The sequence below is a fragment of the Pituophis catenifer genome, unplaced genomic scaffold, assembly GCF_029215685.1.
Source record: "Pituophis catenifer annectens isolate HBS135680 unplaced genomic scaffold, rPitCat1.0.hap2 SCAF_2, whole genome shotgun sequence".
NCBI lineage: Eukaryota > Metazoa > Chordata > Lepidosauria > Squamata > Colubridae > Pituophis > Pituophis catenifer.
Genome location: NW_027256882.1, coordinates 269,407,088 through 269,422,247, shown reverse-complemented (window position 1 = coordinate 269,422,247; position 15,160 = coordinate 269,407,088). Strand labels below are relative to the sequence as shown.

At 37.6% G+C, this 15,160-nt stretch overlaps 1 protein-coding gene across 1 annotated transcript in view; it reads right to left on the bottom strand.

The window, feature by feature from the left end:
* Positions 1–4,829: 4,829 nt before the first annotated feature.
* Positions 4,830–15,160, bottom strand: part of SLC38A9 (solute carrier family 38 member 9) — a 44,901-nt gene continuing 34,570 nt past the window's right edge. Inside the window, exons 13-16 of the mRNA XM_070935882.1 lie at positions 14,556–14,669; positions 12,640–12,788; positions 8,473–8,562; positions 4,830–5,455 (exon numbers count right to left, since the gene is read on the bottom strand). Of these exons, the coding sequence (XP_070791983.1) occupies positions 5,290–5,455; positions 8,473–8,562; positions 12,640–12,788; positions 14,556–14,669 (519 nt within the window). The 3' untranslated portion in view covers positions 4,830–5,289. The remainder of the gene's footprint in view (positions 5,456–8,472; positions 8,563–12,639; positions 12,789–14,555; positions 14,670–15,160) is intronic.

The following is a 15,160-nucleotide window of genomic DNA, read 5'->3' as shown; positions in this document are numbered from 1 at the left end:
GTGTTGGTGTCAACTCTGAATCGAACCTGGCTGAAGCCATCTCTTCATAGTTGCCACATACTTGGGAGTGGGAGAGTAAGTAGACTGTCTCACAGACAAAACAACGAGCTTTCCCATGGGAACCAAGGTCATCCCAATAGGTAGCAATCGAAGGACAGGAGTGACGGGGAACCATCGACAGTTTTAATTGGATAATGTGACTTGGGACACTGGGGGAGGGAAACATTTATTCTTTTAGTTATACTTTTAAAGCAGGAAACCTCAGAGTTGGTTTTCACTAGTCATGCCAATATGATGCATCCAATAAACATGTTCTTTGAGGAACCTGCCTGCCCTGGAGTTCTGATTTCTTTGGGTGCGTTACTCGGAATCCTGACATTTGGGCCATAAAGGAACAAAGTACTTACAGGATCATATCAAGTTCATTTAGCATAATTCATCAGTTACTCACTTTGTTGTTCAGTCTTAAACCCTGCTAGATGCTTGCACAGAAGTCACTTAACATGGATGGCATAAAACAGTACTGTAAGAAGTGTATCAAATAGTACGTGCATCTGTGTGTATATATGCACATACTGGTATGTTACCATTGTGTTTCTGCTTAAGTGCAAGCTGCTTTTCCCACAGGGCAGACAGAAGAAAAGAGAAATTTGGTAGTTCTAAAGAACAGGCAATTACTCTTTAAAGCACCATTCACTAATCTGGTTATCAATCACCATCAATTTAAGATGGAGAATATTTAGTTTTCTCCTAAGTCATAAGCCAAAATCGAATCAGAAATGCATATAACCTATTTCCCTCTGGAAGCCTAGAAATACAGCCTCTGTTTTTTCCCCCACTCAGCCTTTCTAGTAGCTGAAACTGACGAGAACACAAATTTTACAACTGGAAGGCACCAAGTTGGGAAAAAAAGCTTATCCGTAATTAATTATAAGAAATGGCTTTCTAGCTACTTAAGATCTAATTGTATTTTAATAAGTTAGGCCTTTGAAACTTTAAAAAAAAAAGCAAGATTTGAGGACAACAGTTGTTATCCTACTGAACCAGCATTCCAGCATAGTTACTAACTGAAATTGGGAGACTGAGGAACTTGTTCCACAATCTGTGAAATCTCATCATTTGTACCAGGATGTGTCCTAATTATTTTGAAACCTAGATTTACTCATAATTAGGGCTTTCTGCAGCTTAATCAAAGTTCTCAAAAGATAAGTATACAGAAATGCATTCCCAACAATGACAGAGTACTTGTTACAAGCTATCAGTCAGAGACCTTCACTGTAGTAACCCAGAGAGGAGTACACATAATTGTTTCTTACATGCATTTAAAATTAAAACAGAAACATTAAAATAAGTCCATTGCTCTTTCTTCTTCACAGATTTCCACATGCTTTTCACTTCAAACCACATTTTGTAACAAGACACTAAAGCCAACCCCAGGAAGCATATGCCAGGGGCATTAGACTGGTTGTCTCCATGTACTGGCACTATGTAGAAATGTTAGATGAAATGAGGAATTACACTGGAGATGCATCAATCATGCTAATTCACTTTCTGTTCCATTTGAAGGATTTCTTGGTGATGGAAGAATAATGCTACGCAATGAAGGCCTAGGCTTCAAAGATTTCTGAAGGCAGATTTCCAAAATGAGAAATCAAGAACATATACTGAAATGCCATTACATGCAAGAAGTATTTGAGGACACACCTTCTAAAGTACAGCTTTTATAAAATATATCTCACTAGCTGGATTGGCAGTTGGAACAGAGGGGGAGGGGAAAGTAGAATGTCCCAGCTCGCAGCATCCATTGGTATTCATCTGGCTAGCATCCTGTCAGCGTGAGAGAGTTGAGGGGTGTTTGGAAACTCAAACAGTATTTGCTGTGTGAGCAAGAAGGAGACAGGAAGCAGGCTGGGCGTGGCTTAGCTCAAGTGTTCTGTATTAAAGCTGCTTCCTGCTGTGAAAGAAAAACTGAAACTGAAATTCCTCTGCTTGTGTTTTGCATTTGGAACAGATTTCTTTTCAGGTGGGGAGGGGGAGTAGAACTCCTTAGCATCAGAGAGTGTTAATAATAATATAGTTTATTAGATTTCTATACCGCCCTTCTCCCGAAGGACTCAGGGCGGTGTACAGCCATATTAAAACACATATTTATAAAATTTAAAACCAAATTAAAATCAATATATAAATATTGATATAGGAAATATATCAATATTTCCTAGGAAATATTAATGCTCTGATGGTCATTTCGAAAAATCCTTTCTTAGTGAGCACCTAGAAGCCAAGAGGAACATATGTGGCAAATTTCAAGTTTGTAGGCTTTACGGTTCTGAGATTAATGTGTGAGTGGTTTTCGCCTATATATATATATGTATCTCAAAAAAATAAAGGGAACATAAGCAGAAGACATCCGAGATCTGATTGAATGAAATAGCCTTATTTATTTGTTACATACAGTAGTTTATACACTGCTCAAACAACTAAAGGGAACACAAAACTACTGTATGTAACGAACAAAGTATTTAATAAGGCTATTTCATTCATTCAGATCTCGGATGTCTTCTGCTTGTGATCCCTTTATTTTTTTGAGCAGTGTATATAGATTAGCATTCAGTCTAGCATTTGAGGCTGATCCTCAAAGCATTACCCCAGGGCACTTTCTATGGAAGTAGACAATGGTTCTTTCAGCGGAAGTTTTTTTTTTAAAAGGACTACATGGGAGAAAAGAACTTTTTCTCTTTTGAGTCTCCCCTGACATGCACAGGATAGGTCCTACAATGAAGCAGATCCAGACCTTGGTGGCAGACCCAGGATGAGTGGTGCTGAATTGAGGCCAAGCGCCTTCTCAAGCAAATATGCCATTAGGCTATATGCATGACATCTGAGCATGGTCTGCCTTCTCAGATGGCTACTCTGAAAGAACAGCTCTGAAGAAGTCCTCAAAGATGTTTTGTACTATAGATGTGGTAGTTTTCATGCCAGAAAATAAGCACCGAGAGGTTGTGCCTGGAGGAAATAAAAAGAAAGGACCTATACAGTGAGCATGATGGAAGTCCTAGGTATTGTGCTGGCTGCATCCTGCTGATGCATATGAAAATCCTGCTTACAATAATGTAAGCACAACCTCCCAGTCAATGAATCACAATGGGATTTCCAAGGGTATATCCAAAGCAGTCCCACTATTTCCACATTTCATATTTATCACTTCTCTCCCTGATCAAGCTGTAGTAAAAGGTAAAGGTAAAGATTCCCCTCGCACATATGTGCTAGTCGTTCCCGATTCTAGGGGGTGGTGCTCATCTCTATTTCAAAGCCAAAGAGCCAGCGCTGTCCGAAGACGTCTCCATGGTCATGTGGCTGGCATGACTAAATGCCAAAGGCACATGGAACACTGTTATCTTCCCACCAAAGGTGGTCCCTATTTTTCTACTTGCATTTTTTTCGTGCTTTCAAACTGCTAGGTTGGCAAAAGCTGGGACAAGTAATGGGAGCTCACCCCATTACACGGCACTAGGGATTCAAACCGCTGAACTGCCAACCTTTCGATCGACAAGCTCGGCGTCTTAGCTACTGAGCCACCGAGTCCCTTCAAGCTGTAGTAAGTGGAGTCTTATTTATTTCCTTCTTGGTCAACCTGTTGTTAGATAAGTGCTGGAGACAGACAATTGGTACACCATTCCTAAGAGACAGTCAAATTGCCAAGGTAGAAAAGGCAGAGATCTTTAGCAAGATCACTAGGGGGGAGAATGGGACTTCCCCAAATTTAAACAAACCTGTTTAGGATTACTACATTGGCTTTTCGCTGCCAATATAGCCAGAAAGTACCAGTAACATGAAGCAGAATAGTTGAGCTGAAGTGGGAAAACAGCAAAGCTTTTCCTAATGATCCTCTTCATAGCTTTGGAGAAGTTGCAACCCTCAGAAGGCTGGAAGACAGACGGATGCATTGAGTGCACAAAGTGCTGATTCAGTGCAGATGGGGCTTTTACAAACATAAAAAGCTACCCCTCCTCAAAGTGTAAGATTTAATAGCCATGATGCCGAGAGACAGGTAACACATGTCCAGAGTCAGCAAAAGGTAAGCATAGGTTTGTTCATCCCAGATTTGAGTCAAAACAGTAATTTGAAACCCCCCCAGAAAAGATAGAAAAAGTTTCATAACCACACTTTGCACTTTGGGGAGAGGCTTGGTACAGCAACGCAAGTCAACATTTTGAGCTCACTGTACAATTATTGATAGACTTTTTAGATTTAAAATGGGACATTTTAACACAGTTGTGCAAAATAGATACAGTCTATCTCGTATTAATTCTAGACCTTCCATGCCAAGTCTAAAGAAAATGGACATGTGCAGGACATGTAAGAAAACCTCCCTTTCAGTCCAGATATTGTAGACCAGGGGTGTCAAACTCTATTTCATTGAGTTTCAACCTGCATCAGGGTTGTGTTTTGACCTTGGGGGGACTGAGTGGGCATGGCCAGCTCACCAGTCACTCGTCTCAGGGGTGCCTATGGTGGCCTGTGTGCTCTGCCAGAGAAAACAGGCTCCTGAGCTCTATTTTTGGCTGTGATGGCCTCCTGCAACCCTCTGCCAGTGAAAACAGAGCTCGCGAGGACCGCATGCAGCCCTCCCAAGCTCCATTTTCGCTGGCAGAGGCACTGTGGACCAGTCCTTTGCTGTTTCCAGGGCGGCCCTGCGGGCAAGATCTAAGCACCCCACAGGCTGGATCCAGCCCGGGCCTTGAGTTTGACACCCCTGTTGTAGACAATTAGGAATATCACAAAGTGTTTAATGTTAGTGGTATTTCATGATTTAATATGTGCTGCATTTCAACAGTAAAAGAATTCAAAACACTCTTCTTAACAGTAGCAATATATAGTTTTCCAGTTCAATAAAATCCCTTGTTTATTTGCCTACAGTTTTTTAGATGGCTTTTTCCACATTAAAAAAAAAAAGAAATTATAATTTATAAAAATAACTTAATAATTCCCAAATAATTTCCATTTCTATTTGAAGTCGCAGCAGAAATTCAGTCAGTTCCTTCCATTTGCTTTGGTGCTTCATATTGCAAGATGCAGCTTCCATTTTTAAAAAAGTTTGTTTGTTATTGTTGGTTTTTTTAAGGCTGTTTTCTCTGGAACACGTTAAGATTGAAAGATGGCAATCTACAGATCTACTGCTGCATAACTTTTATAATACTGCAGGATACAATTTTTATAATACTGTTCAAGGTAACCTTTTGGTACTCCTGTACCTCTTGCAAAGAACGAACTCTGATATAAGATTGATTTTCAAATTAAAAATTGTGCCATCAGATTTGCCACTCCTAGAAGAATTATCAAAAAATGGCTGATTAGTGCAAACCATGTCAGCTGATTTTCCCGATGCAAAGAGATGATATAGATGATGGATGGGTATACAAATACAAAGGCGAGGCCACAGGTTGCTCCAGAATATCTGGAAGAAAACAACAAATGATTATATCTTTATTTTTTCAGACTACAATCTCTACATGTCTATTCAGTGACAGATCCCATATATAACAAACTATCTAGCCAGCAACATTTTATCCAGAGACTGCCATCCTAGGTAGTGTGGTTTAGTATGCTGAGCATGCCCAGAAAATTGGATTAACTCAGTGTCCACAGTTAAACTACCTATGAATAAGCATTGAAGACAGTCATAGTGTGGTTGGTTGGTTGGATAGTTAATTGATTTATATTTACTATTAAAAAAAAATTACGCATTAGCCATCAAGATAAATCTTTCCCAATTTTAAGCAAAGTGAGCCTTAGTACATGGCCAAACCAGAGCAATTATTTCACTGTGTTTCATCACCTTACAACTTTTACTGCATGATGAACACCAGAATCACCCCACAAGACTACAAATGATATTGCTGTGAACACATTATAGCTACATTTGGCTATTTAATAAAAGTAATTAAACATAAATTGACAATAGAGCTATACAGATTTTGCTTGAGTCAATAGAGTTTCTGCATGTACAAGTAAAGATTATATTCGGGTCAGGAAGATTGTGCTACTATAAGACAAAATGAGCACTGTTCTTGTGTTTTACAAAATGGCAAGATACGTCATGACCAAGAGAAGGGAACAAATTCTACAAGGTTGCTGGACATATGCAAGTTTTAGGCACACAGAGGACATCTGATGCAACAATTATCACATTTAATTGGAGAAAATGATTCTTTTATCCTTTAATTCAATAACATACCATATTTTTCGGAGTATAAGACGCACTTCCCCCCCCCCAAAAGACGGTGAAAATTTAGGTGTGTCTTATGCATTGAATGTAGCCCCATAGCCAGCCCCCACCCTTTGGCCTCTGCCTCCCAGCAATTTACCTCCTTGCAGCAAACAGCCCGTTTCAGCTTTAGCATAAAGCACAAGCAGTTGATTGTTGGTTAGATCGGCCTCCCGACCCTCAGCTGTTTCAGGCTGCAGGAATTGCCATTACCTATTGCAGTGCGGGCCTCCGCTGTTGCTGCAAGGAGGCAAATTGCTGGAAGGCAGATTTTTTTTTTCTTGTGCTAATCAGGCTGTGCTGAAAACGAAAATGAAACTAAAGCAGGCTATTTGCTGTTTGTTGCAAGGAGGCAAATTGCTGGGAGGCAGAGGCAGATTTTTTTTCTCATTTTCTTCCCCCAAAAAGGTAGGTGCATCTTATAGTCCGGAGCATCTTATACTCCGAAACATACAGTAAATGCTGCACATTAGGGCTCCCACTGCAGTAGTTTTCTCCAATACCATAGTCTGCTGCATTAAGCAATAGCATTTATGTAGTGTTTAAACAACTTCACAATCATTCTTTTAATACTTCTTGAATGGGATGAGGGGAGCAATCACAAAAACTGGATATCACAGGCTGTGAGACTGCAACTTGCATCTGATATGAAGGGCCAGAGAAAATTTCTTCCTCTTTTTTTTTTTTTTTAAATAGTCCATATTTATATAAAGAACACCAGATGGGTTCATGGCAGAGTACTCCTTTTGAAGAGAGAAAAGGAACCAATCACAAACATTCCTTTGTGCATTCGGATGATTGCACAAAACTGCTTAGCCAAGGCCTGCTTATTTAAATCATTTGTTCTTTGTTTCTGTTGCTCGCAATAGAATGAATGGGTGGGAGTATGCGGTTAGATGTCCAAGACCTATTTAAAAAGAAACAGGATCCAAGATTTTTCACATGGAGAAAGTTCAGGTGAAATTGAAATTGTGAGAAAAACAACAGCACAAGGAAGGAGCAATGGGTACGTTTTGCCACTTTAAGTCATTAATAAAACTAATGAAGGTGGGATAAAATCAAATAAATAAAATTGAAAGGGGAAAACACGAGGAGCTTTGAGAATAAAAGGAGATGCGGAAGATACTTATGATAAAAGTTTCCAAACTTTTTTTTAAAAAAATCAATTAATAAGACCTTATGTTGGGCAAAAATGTTAAACATTCACACGTGGCACATATCTAAAATGCAGTTTTAAAATGTGGAATTTTGGTAATAGTGTTTGTTATTACTACAAGGGAAAAGAAAATCATGGGAAAAAAAAAGCTGATTTGAAAGAAGCCATTTTTAATATTCATAGCTACTTTATGGTAGCTGGGGCTTCATTTATTTTATTTGCAAGTTTGGGGGGTTTTTTGCTTACAGAAAAAAGTAGGAATAATAAGGTGACAAACACTTTGGAATAAATTACAAAGCTGTATCGTTATATGCGATACTAAATACAATACTTTGTGTGAGAAGTAAATGAGACAGGGACAGGTAAGTAGTGGCATTCCAGATGTTGCAATTTCCACCTTCCTGTTCATTCTTGATACTTTATAGAACAGCATTAGGCAACGTTTTTTTTTTAGCACTCACAATTCTGTCATAATTGTCAATGACGTGTGAGTCAGAAGTATGTGACATTTATAGGTGTCACCGGGATTTTCTTTCTTTCTCCTTTATTTTTAGTGAAGTTTATATTTCCCTTTTGCTTGTTTGATTATGGGAGTCACACTAGAGGTATGACTTCCGATTCTCCACCCATAGCCTGGAGTTATCCAGAAGTCTAGCATGATCTATACATACATCAGCATTATATAAGAATTATAATATGTTGTTTGGAGAGGATAGATCAACTGTTGCATCTGTGGGTTCATATGGGTAATTCAGATTTTTCAATGCCTCTAAATATGAAAGAAATTGAATCTGGATATTTTTTGCTGCAAAAAACAAATACTAGTGACTAAGAAAAGGCCAGAATGTACACTGTACTGAATTGTTCCATATAGGAAAAATACATTAAAAAGTGAAATTCTGAGGCTTATTTCACAATTTTACCACTTTAGTTTGCTGCATACACGTGCCAGATATGAGAATCACCCACTATTTTGTTTAGATTTTACATGATGGTTAGCATAGTCCTGCCTCAATTTCAGCATAACAATCAATTCATATTTCAAGTGTACCTTATGATTCCCCCTATATTTGGATAAAATCTGGCCACCGCAACTCCGGTTCCTACAATGATAATGTTCGAAAGCAGCACGTGGAAAAAACTGTAAGAAAAGAGAAAAACCAAGCTATGTAACTCTATGTAAGAGCAACCCCTTTTATTAGTTTCAAGAAGCTAATAAAAATCTTTCCATTTCTGTGACTCATCCACTAAAGCCAATTACTTTTAGATGAAATGAGCTTGACATGTAGTGATTCTTCCAACAGCCAAATCCTAAATTGGTATTTTGAATACAATATAGTTATCTGAAATTCAGTTTTCTAAGGTTCTTTTTTATTTGCCATGCCAAAGTTCATAAAAGTATACTCATTTCTCTGTTTCTCTCACTCTCTTTACGCACACATACATATGAAAGTCATTCCATATACTCTAAAATGCCACCCATATACTCTATAAAGTATAATAAAATACTCTAAAACACATTCCCCACATGAAAAACAATATTTTGGATCCAGGAATGATCTGAGCTGCTCAACCAAACTAATGAATATCAGAAGAAGAATCTTTAGAGGAGTGGAAATCATAACATAAATATACGCACAAGCACATTTTAAAGATTTTGATAGATTAAATAAAGATTAAGGTTTGCAGGATTCACACCTAAAAACAATTTTCATTGAACCAATTCTTTAGAGATAGTGTAAACAGAAAAGGTTTTGCATCCTATCCCACCTTCTTAAATTTTCTAAGTAGAAAATTAAACTTGCAAGAGTTTTCACATTCTGAACAAGGCCTATCTGTTAATACAAACATACCATCCCGTTTAAAAACTGATTCAGAAATTTCATACACTTAGAAATGGGATTCTTGCTATTTTAAACAAAGAAAGAAACCAGACACAAAAACAACTTGGACATTATGACTTATTATTTTTAAATATATTTATCCATATTGTTATTATACAAACAAGGAAAAAGAAAATCTAAAAACAGAGAAGAAAAGATTTGGGGTGCTACATAAATTTGTAAAATTAAATGATTGCCATTGTTTATATGGATACCCAGAATTTAATGAAACAGTTCAGAAACCCCTTTTCTTCCTTTGAGTTAGTGTTGACAAGTCTGTGCAGTGTTCTTCACAAGATTTCAGAAGCGGATTACCACTGCCTTACCTACAGTTCAGAGAATGAGATTAGCTCCAAATTACCTAGCTGGATCTGTAGCAAAGGGAGAACTGAAACAAGGGTCTCTTGGTTTCTAGCCTGATGCTTTATCACAACATCCAACTGGCTGTTTGAGAAAACATAGCATCTCTAAAATTGAGATAATGCTGAAGAGTGCACAAAGCCAGCGTAGGTGCCAGAAGATGACTATAAATACACTTCCTTAGCCTCCACATCAGGAAGTAGATTCTTAGAGCTGGCGTTAGATGTAGCTGAAACTTTTGGAAAACTGACAGATCTCCACTTAGCATAATAACCTGGGATTAATGTTTTTTTTTTTAATTTGATTTATATGCTGCCCTTCTCCGGAGACTCAGGGCGGCTTACAATGTGTTAAGCAATAGCCTTCATACTTTTGTATATTTTATACAAAGTCAGCTTATTGCCCCCACAAACTGGGTCCTCAATTTACCTACTTTAGAAAGGATGGAAGGCTGAGTCAACCTTGAGCCTGGTGAGATTCGAACTTACAGTAATTGCAGACAGCTGGTGTTAATCACAATGCTATCAGTCTGCTGAGCCACCAGGCCTGTGTGTTTCTAAACACACTAAGTTTCCAGGAAATTGTTACAGATCAGCAAATAAATTATTTCCATTGTCAACTCTTCAAATTGAACTAATAGTGGAAGCAAGTCTGTATTTTTATCTTGACTCTGAGAGATAAAATCTGGGTCTCAAGTCCCTTTTATAAAATACAGCGGCAGGTACTGTAAAAATAGCAAAAAATGTAATTATATCTGTATATTTGGGATCGTAAAAGAAAATGTTCAGACAGCCCCTCCTGCTTGGTCATCTCACAGCATTGTCTACTGTAATGCTTTCTATATCGGGCTGCCCTTTAAGGCCACTCAGAAACTTCATTTGGTCCAAAACACAGTAGCGTGAGTGATGGGTGTGCCTCACTTTCCTCATGTAATACCTCTGCTTCATAAACTGCACTGGTTACCAAGTTGCTTCTGGGTGTGATTTAAGATGCTGGTTGTTACCTACAAAGCTGTACAGGCTATACTGCTTGGGTTCCTTTGATTAAACAATGCCACCTATTGGGATCCTTAAAAACTCACCTTCTCTGCCATAGTGTTTGCCCTCTCAAAGGAGAGGTTCCCCCAAGATCTGGATGGCCCCACCCTGCTGGCATTTCAAAGAGCCTTGAAGATCTTTGGTAAGGGTGAATGATGCTCCCTTCTGGGTAATATACGTTGCTCTGAGTGGTTGGCTGCTTTGCATCATCTTTTGTTCTTTGTTTTTATTATTATTTTATTGTTCTCTGTGTTTTTAAGTGTGAAAAGCCCAGAGTTGTTGGGCATCTGGCAATCTAAAAATATAATAATTAATAAAAATACATAAAACATAGATCTTACTAGGATCAGGATAACAAAATTCTCCCTGGAAGAAAAGCTGAATCTACTGTATCACTTTGAAATATTTTTTTTCTAATTTTATGGTTCTATCTGTTTGTGTATGTGCCTTTGGCATAGTGTTGACTCTTGATGACTACGTGGAGTTTTCTTGGCAACCATTTTGGAATTGGTTTGCTATTGCCTGATTCCTGGGGTTGAGGAGAGTGACCGGCCAAAAGTCCCCAAGCTGCTTTGTGCCTAAGACAGGACTGGAACTCACAGTCTCCCAATTTCTAGCCTGGCACCTTAAGCAATGCACCACACTGGATTTCTCTCTCTAAATGTTTAGAGTCTTTAATTTCTCCTTTATTAGCAGATAGTAGTTACTGCCCTAGTCACCACATAATTTTTACAAATTTTAGTAACTAAAATTGTTTCATAATCACTAGATCACATTGAATAGAGAACTGTAACAATCTATGGGCCTCTTATACTGATATTTGATTAAAACCTGGTGTTTGGTGGCAAAGAATACGGCAGTCTTGCTGAAACTAAATAGGTGTGAATTGAGTCAAAGCCTGGATAGGAAGCTATTCCATATACAAATACTCTGCTATTTCTTCTAAACATCCTGAGCAATGTAATAAAATCAAGAATATTGTCTGAGAACCCTATCAACCAGAAGCACTTGTGATTCTTGCAGCTGTTTATGTAACCTTCTTTATCTGTCAGAAAACTCTTTGAAGAAAGGCCCATAAAATGTTCACCTTTGTGACTTATGATAAGGGTGACTCCTGAATTAGTAACCAAGACTTCTCCTTCTTCAAATAAAAAAAAAAAAAAGAACTCATGTTAATTTGGCCAATTTTGGTTGGTTTTGCCTTATTTTTTAGCTGCTCTTACTAGAGCATGCACTTTGTAGACAAGTAATAGGCTTGGGTGGAGAGCACACACACACACACACACACACACACATACACACACAAACACACACAAAGCCAAAAAACCATAATAAATCATGCATCCCACGTGCACATCACACCAAGCTGCAGTTGCAATCAATGTAATCAAGATGCCAAATTTTGGTTAATTGCTCTAAAATTATCAATGACCCTGTTTACACATCATTTTAAACAAATAAACAAAAAAGAAATCAAACTAAAAACACTCCCCCACCCACCCTTTGAGACTTACATGAAGCTTGAATGAAAAGCTATCACTAACCCAGAGGTAGGTTTCAGCAGGTTCTGACCAGTTCTGGAGAACTGGTAGCGAAAATTTTGAGTAGTTCGGAGAACCGATAAATACCACCTCTGACTGGCCCCACCCCCATCTATTCTCTGCCTCCCGAGTCCCAATTGATTGGGAGGAAATGGGGATTTTGCAGTATCCTTCCCCTGGAGTGGGGTGGGAATGGAGATTTTACAATATCCTTCCCCAGCCATGGCCACCAAGCCATGCCATGCCCACCAAGCCACGCCCACAGAACCGGAAGTGGCACTAACCACAATAGAAAGTTTGTTCCAACAGTGGCAAATGAGTAGTGACAGAATATTTCTATGACATGGGTGTGAAAACAAGAAATAGAACTAAGGTATGCCAAAAAGGAGTGGTTTACCTTGGATAAACATTTCCAAAGACATGTCCTAAAAACTGAACTCGTGCCAAGTAACCAAGCAGTGGATACACAGTCACCATCTGGAACAGCAGAAATATTCTTGCAAGAAATGACATCATGTCATTACTGGGGAAATTATCTAAAAAATTCTAACAAAAAGAAAAGTTAGTGATGCAAGTGAAATGGGGCTGTCATTTCCTTCTACCTATATAGTCTATGTATATCAAGGATTCTAAAGCAAAGAAAATAAAGACATTTCTATATAGAGAATATATAACACATCAACATATGTTATATGTTGAGCCTTGGTGGCGCAGCGGATTAAAACTGTTGTTAAAGTAGCACTTAGCTGCCAGCTGCCTGCAATTACTGCGAGTTCAATTCTCACCAGGCTCAAGTTGACTCAGCCTTCCATCCGTCCGAGATAGGCAAAATGAGGACCTGGATTGTGGGGGCAATAAACTAACTTTGTATAAAAAAGAACACTGCTGGGGGGGGGCAAAAAAGCCCTACTAAGCAGGTATATACAAAAGTATGAAGGCTATTGCTTAAAGCATTGTAAGCTGCCCTGAGTCTCCGGAGAAGGGCGGCATATAAACCGAACTAATTAATAAATAAATAAATAAATAAATAAATAAATAAATAAATAAATAAATAAATAAATAAATAAATAAATAAATAAATATCATGATCATAATCGGAATACACAAGACTTGGAAAATTCTATAACGGCTTTACCTAAGCATTTGTTTTTTTAATCATGGAAACACTTATACATGAAGTTCCTGAAGCACAAATGAAATATGGCTTAATTATTTACAATAGTTTGGTTCCAGAATTTTAAAAACTGCAGTCTTATTGTAAATTAAGTTTTATATCTTAAGTAGGGCAAATTCTTATGCATTTTATATTCTCAACACAAACGCAGATGCATTTCTATATTTGTGTGTTCTGTTCTTCCTTAAACAAATTTATTTTGACATAGTTTCCCAGACAAATGCATGCCTTCAGATGCATAAAACTTATTCTGAGATGCCCAGCTATGCTGGAGAAGGGATTGTAAAACATTATAGAAAAACAATTTTTGCTTAATGATCTGTTTTCTTTCCAAGCTACACAGATAATTTTCATTTATGCACCAGTCCAGTGTATACCAGCATACTTTCATATAACCACTGTTTACCATTTGGAAAATAGTACCATACTTTAATTAGACACTGAGCCAATCTGAATGTCATCTCAGCTGTGTAAACCATATGACGAATAAATATTTGGCCTGTATACGAAATGTTTGTTCAAGGTGAGAATAATCCAGGAAATCCCTAATTAGCCCTTATTTCACATTTCATTTGAATCAGGAAACTAAATTTACCAGTTTGGAACTTCATGTAATCGCCTAAGGATTCTTAGTTGTTGCAGAATTGATAAACATGTTTTTCAAGTCCAAACAAAAAAAAAAAAAGGAAATTATGCTTAATTAGAAACTTCTTCATTTAGTTTTAGCTTCTTTAGCTCAAAGGAGATGAATGTACAGACTAAAAGCTCACTACATCAGCTAATTAAACCCAGACAGACTCATCTGAACCAAATTTCTTAATTTGAAAAAGTAACCAACTTTTCTTTACAATTAATATCTGCATTGAAGTGGTAGAAAAAAAATGGTACAATGGGTTATACCAATTGATGCAACTGGAGGCTAGTATTTAATGGTGTCAAAATAGCTTTAATTAGAAAAATATGGTATTATTTAAGTATTACGTTGTTCATAATTCTGACCTGATGCATCAAGTGAAAGTGGGACCTGATAATAACATTATATTAAATGCAGAAGCAGATAGAAGGAAAGAGAGCAATGCTTACATATAATCAATTCTCAGCAATTTAAACAAAGTCCCCCATGTTAGAGATTTTTGTACCTGTTCTATACACTCCTTGCTCAATGGTGGAGATGGAAAAGAGGCGAAGATTAGCACCCCAACATAGAGATACGTTAAACTGACTAAAAAGTAAGCAATTGAAAGATCTCTGACCTGTAGTCAAAACACAAGAAACAGCAAACAAATAAAATCATCTTATTTCAATTATTTTACGGAAAATTAGTTACAGGACAAATCCTAGAACAGTTAAATCATGGAACAATGATTCTTATTGTTTGAATTAATTGTCCCCTGTGCTCTAATAAATGGAAACTGCATTGTTTTTAATTATTAAGTAGATACAATAATACAGTGACTTTGGGAGTGTGGGTTAAAGCAGTTACACACACACACACACACACACACACACACACACACACACACAATTTAGCATACATTCAAGGGCACAAAGAAAAAAAGCTATTATAAATGTGGAGATCAAAGGTAATTAAGCCATCACGTTCTCAAAAATGAGTCAATTTGGAACAGGCCCCTTGTTAAAAACCAAACTTTTCCTTTTCAAAAAATATGGATACCAAATGACATATGGAAATTATACAAGTGTCTTCTTTTATGGAATGCTTTTTATAGTATTTAGCTGAGAA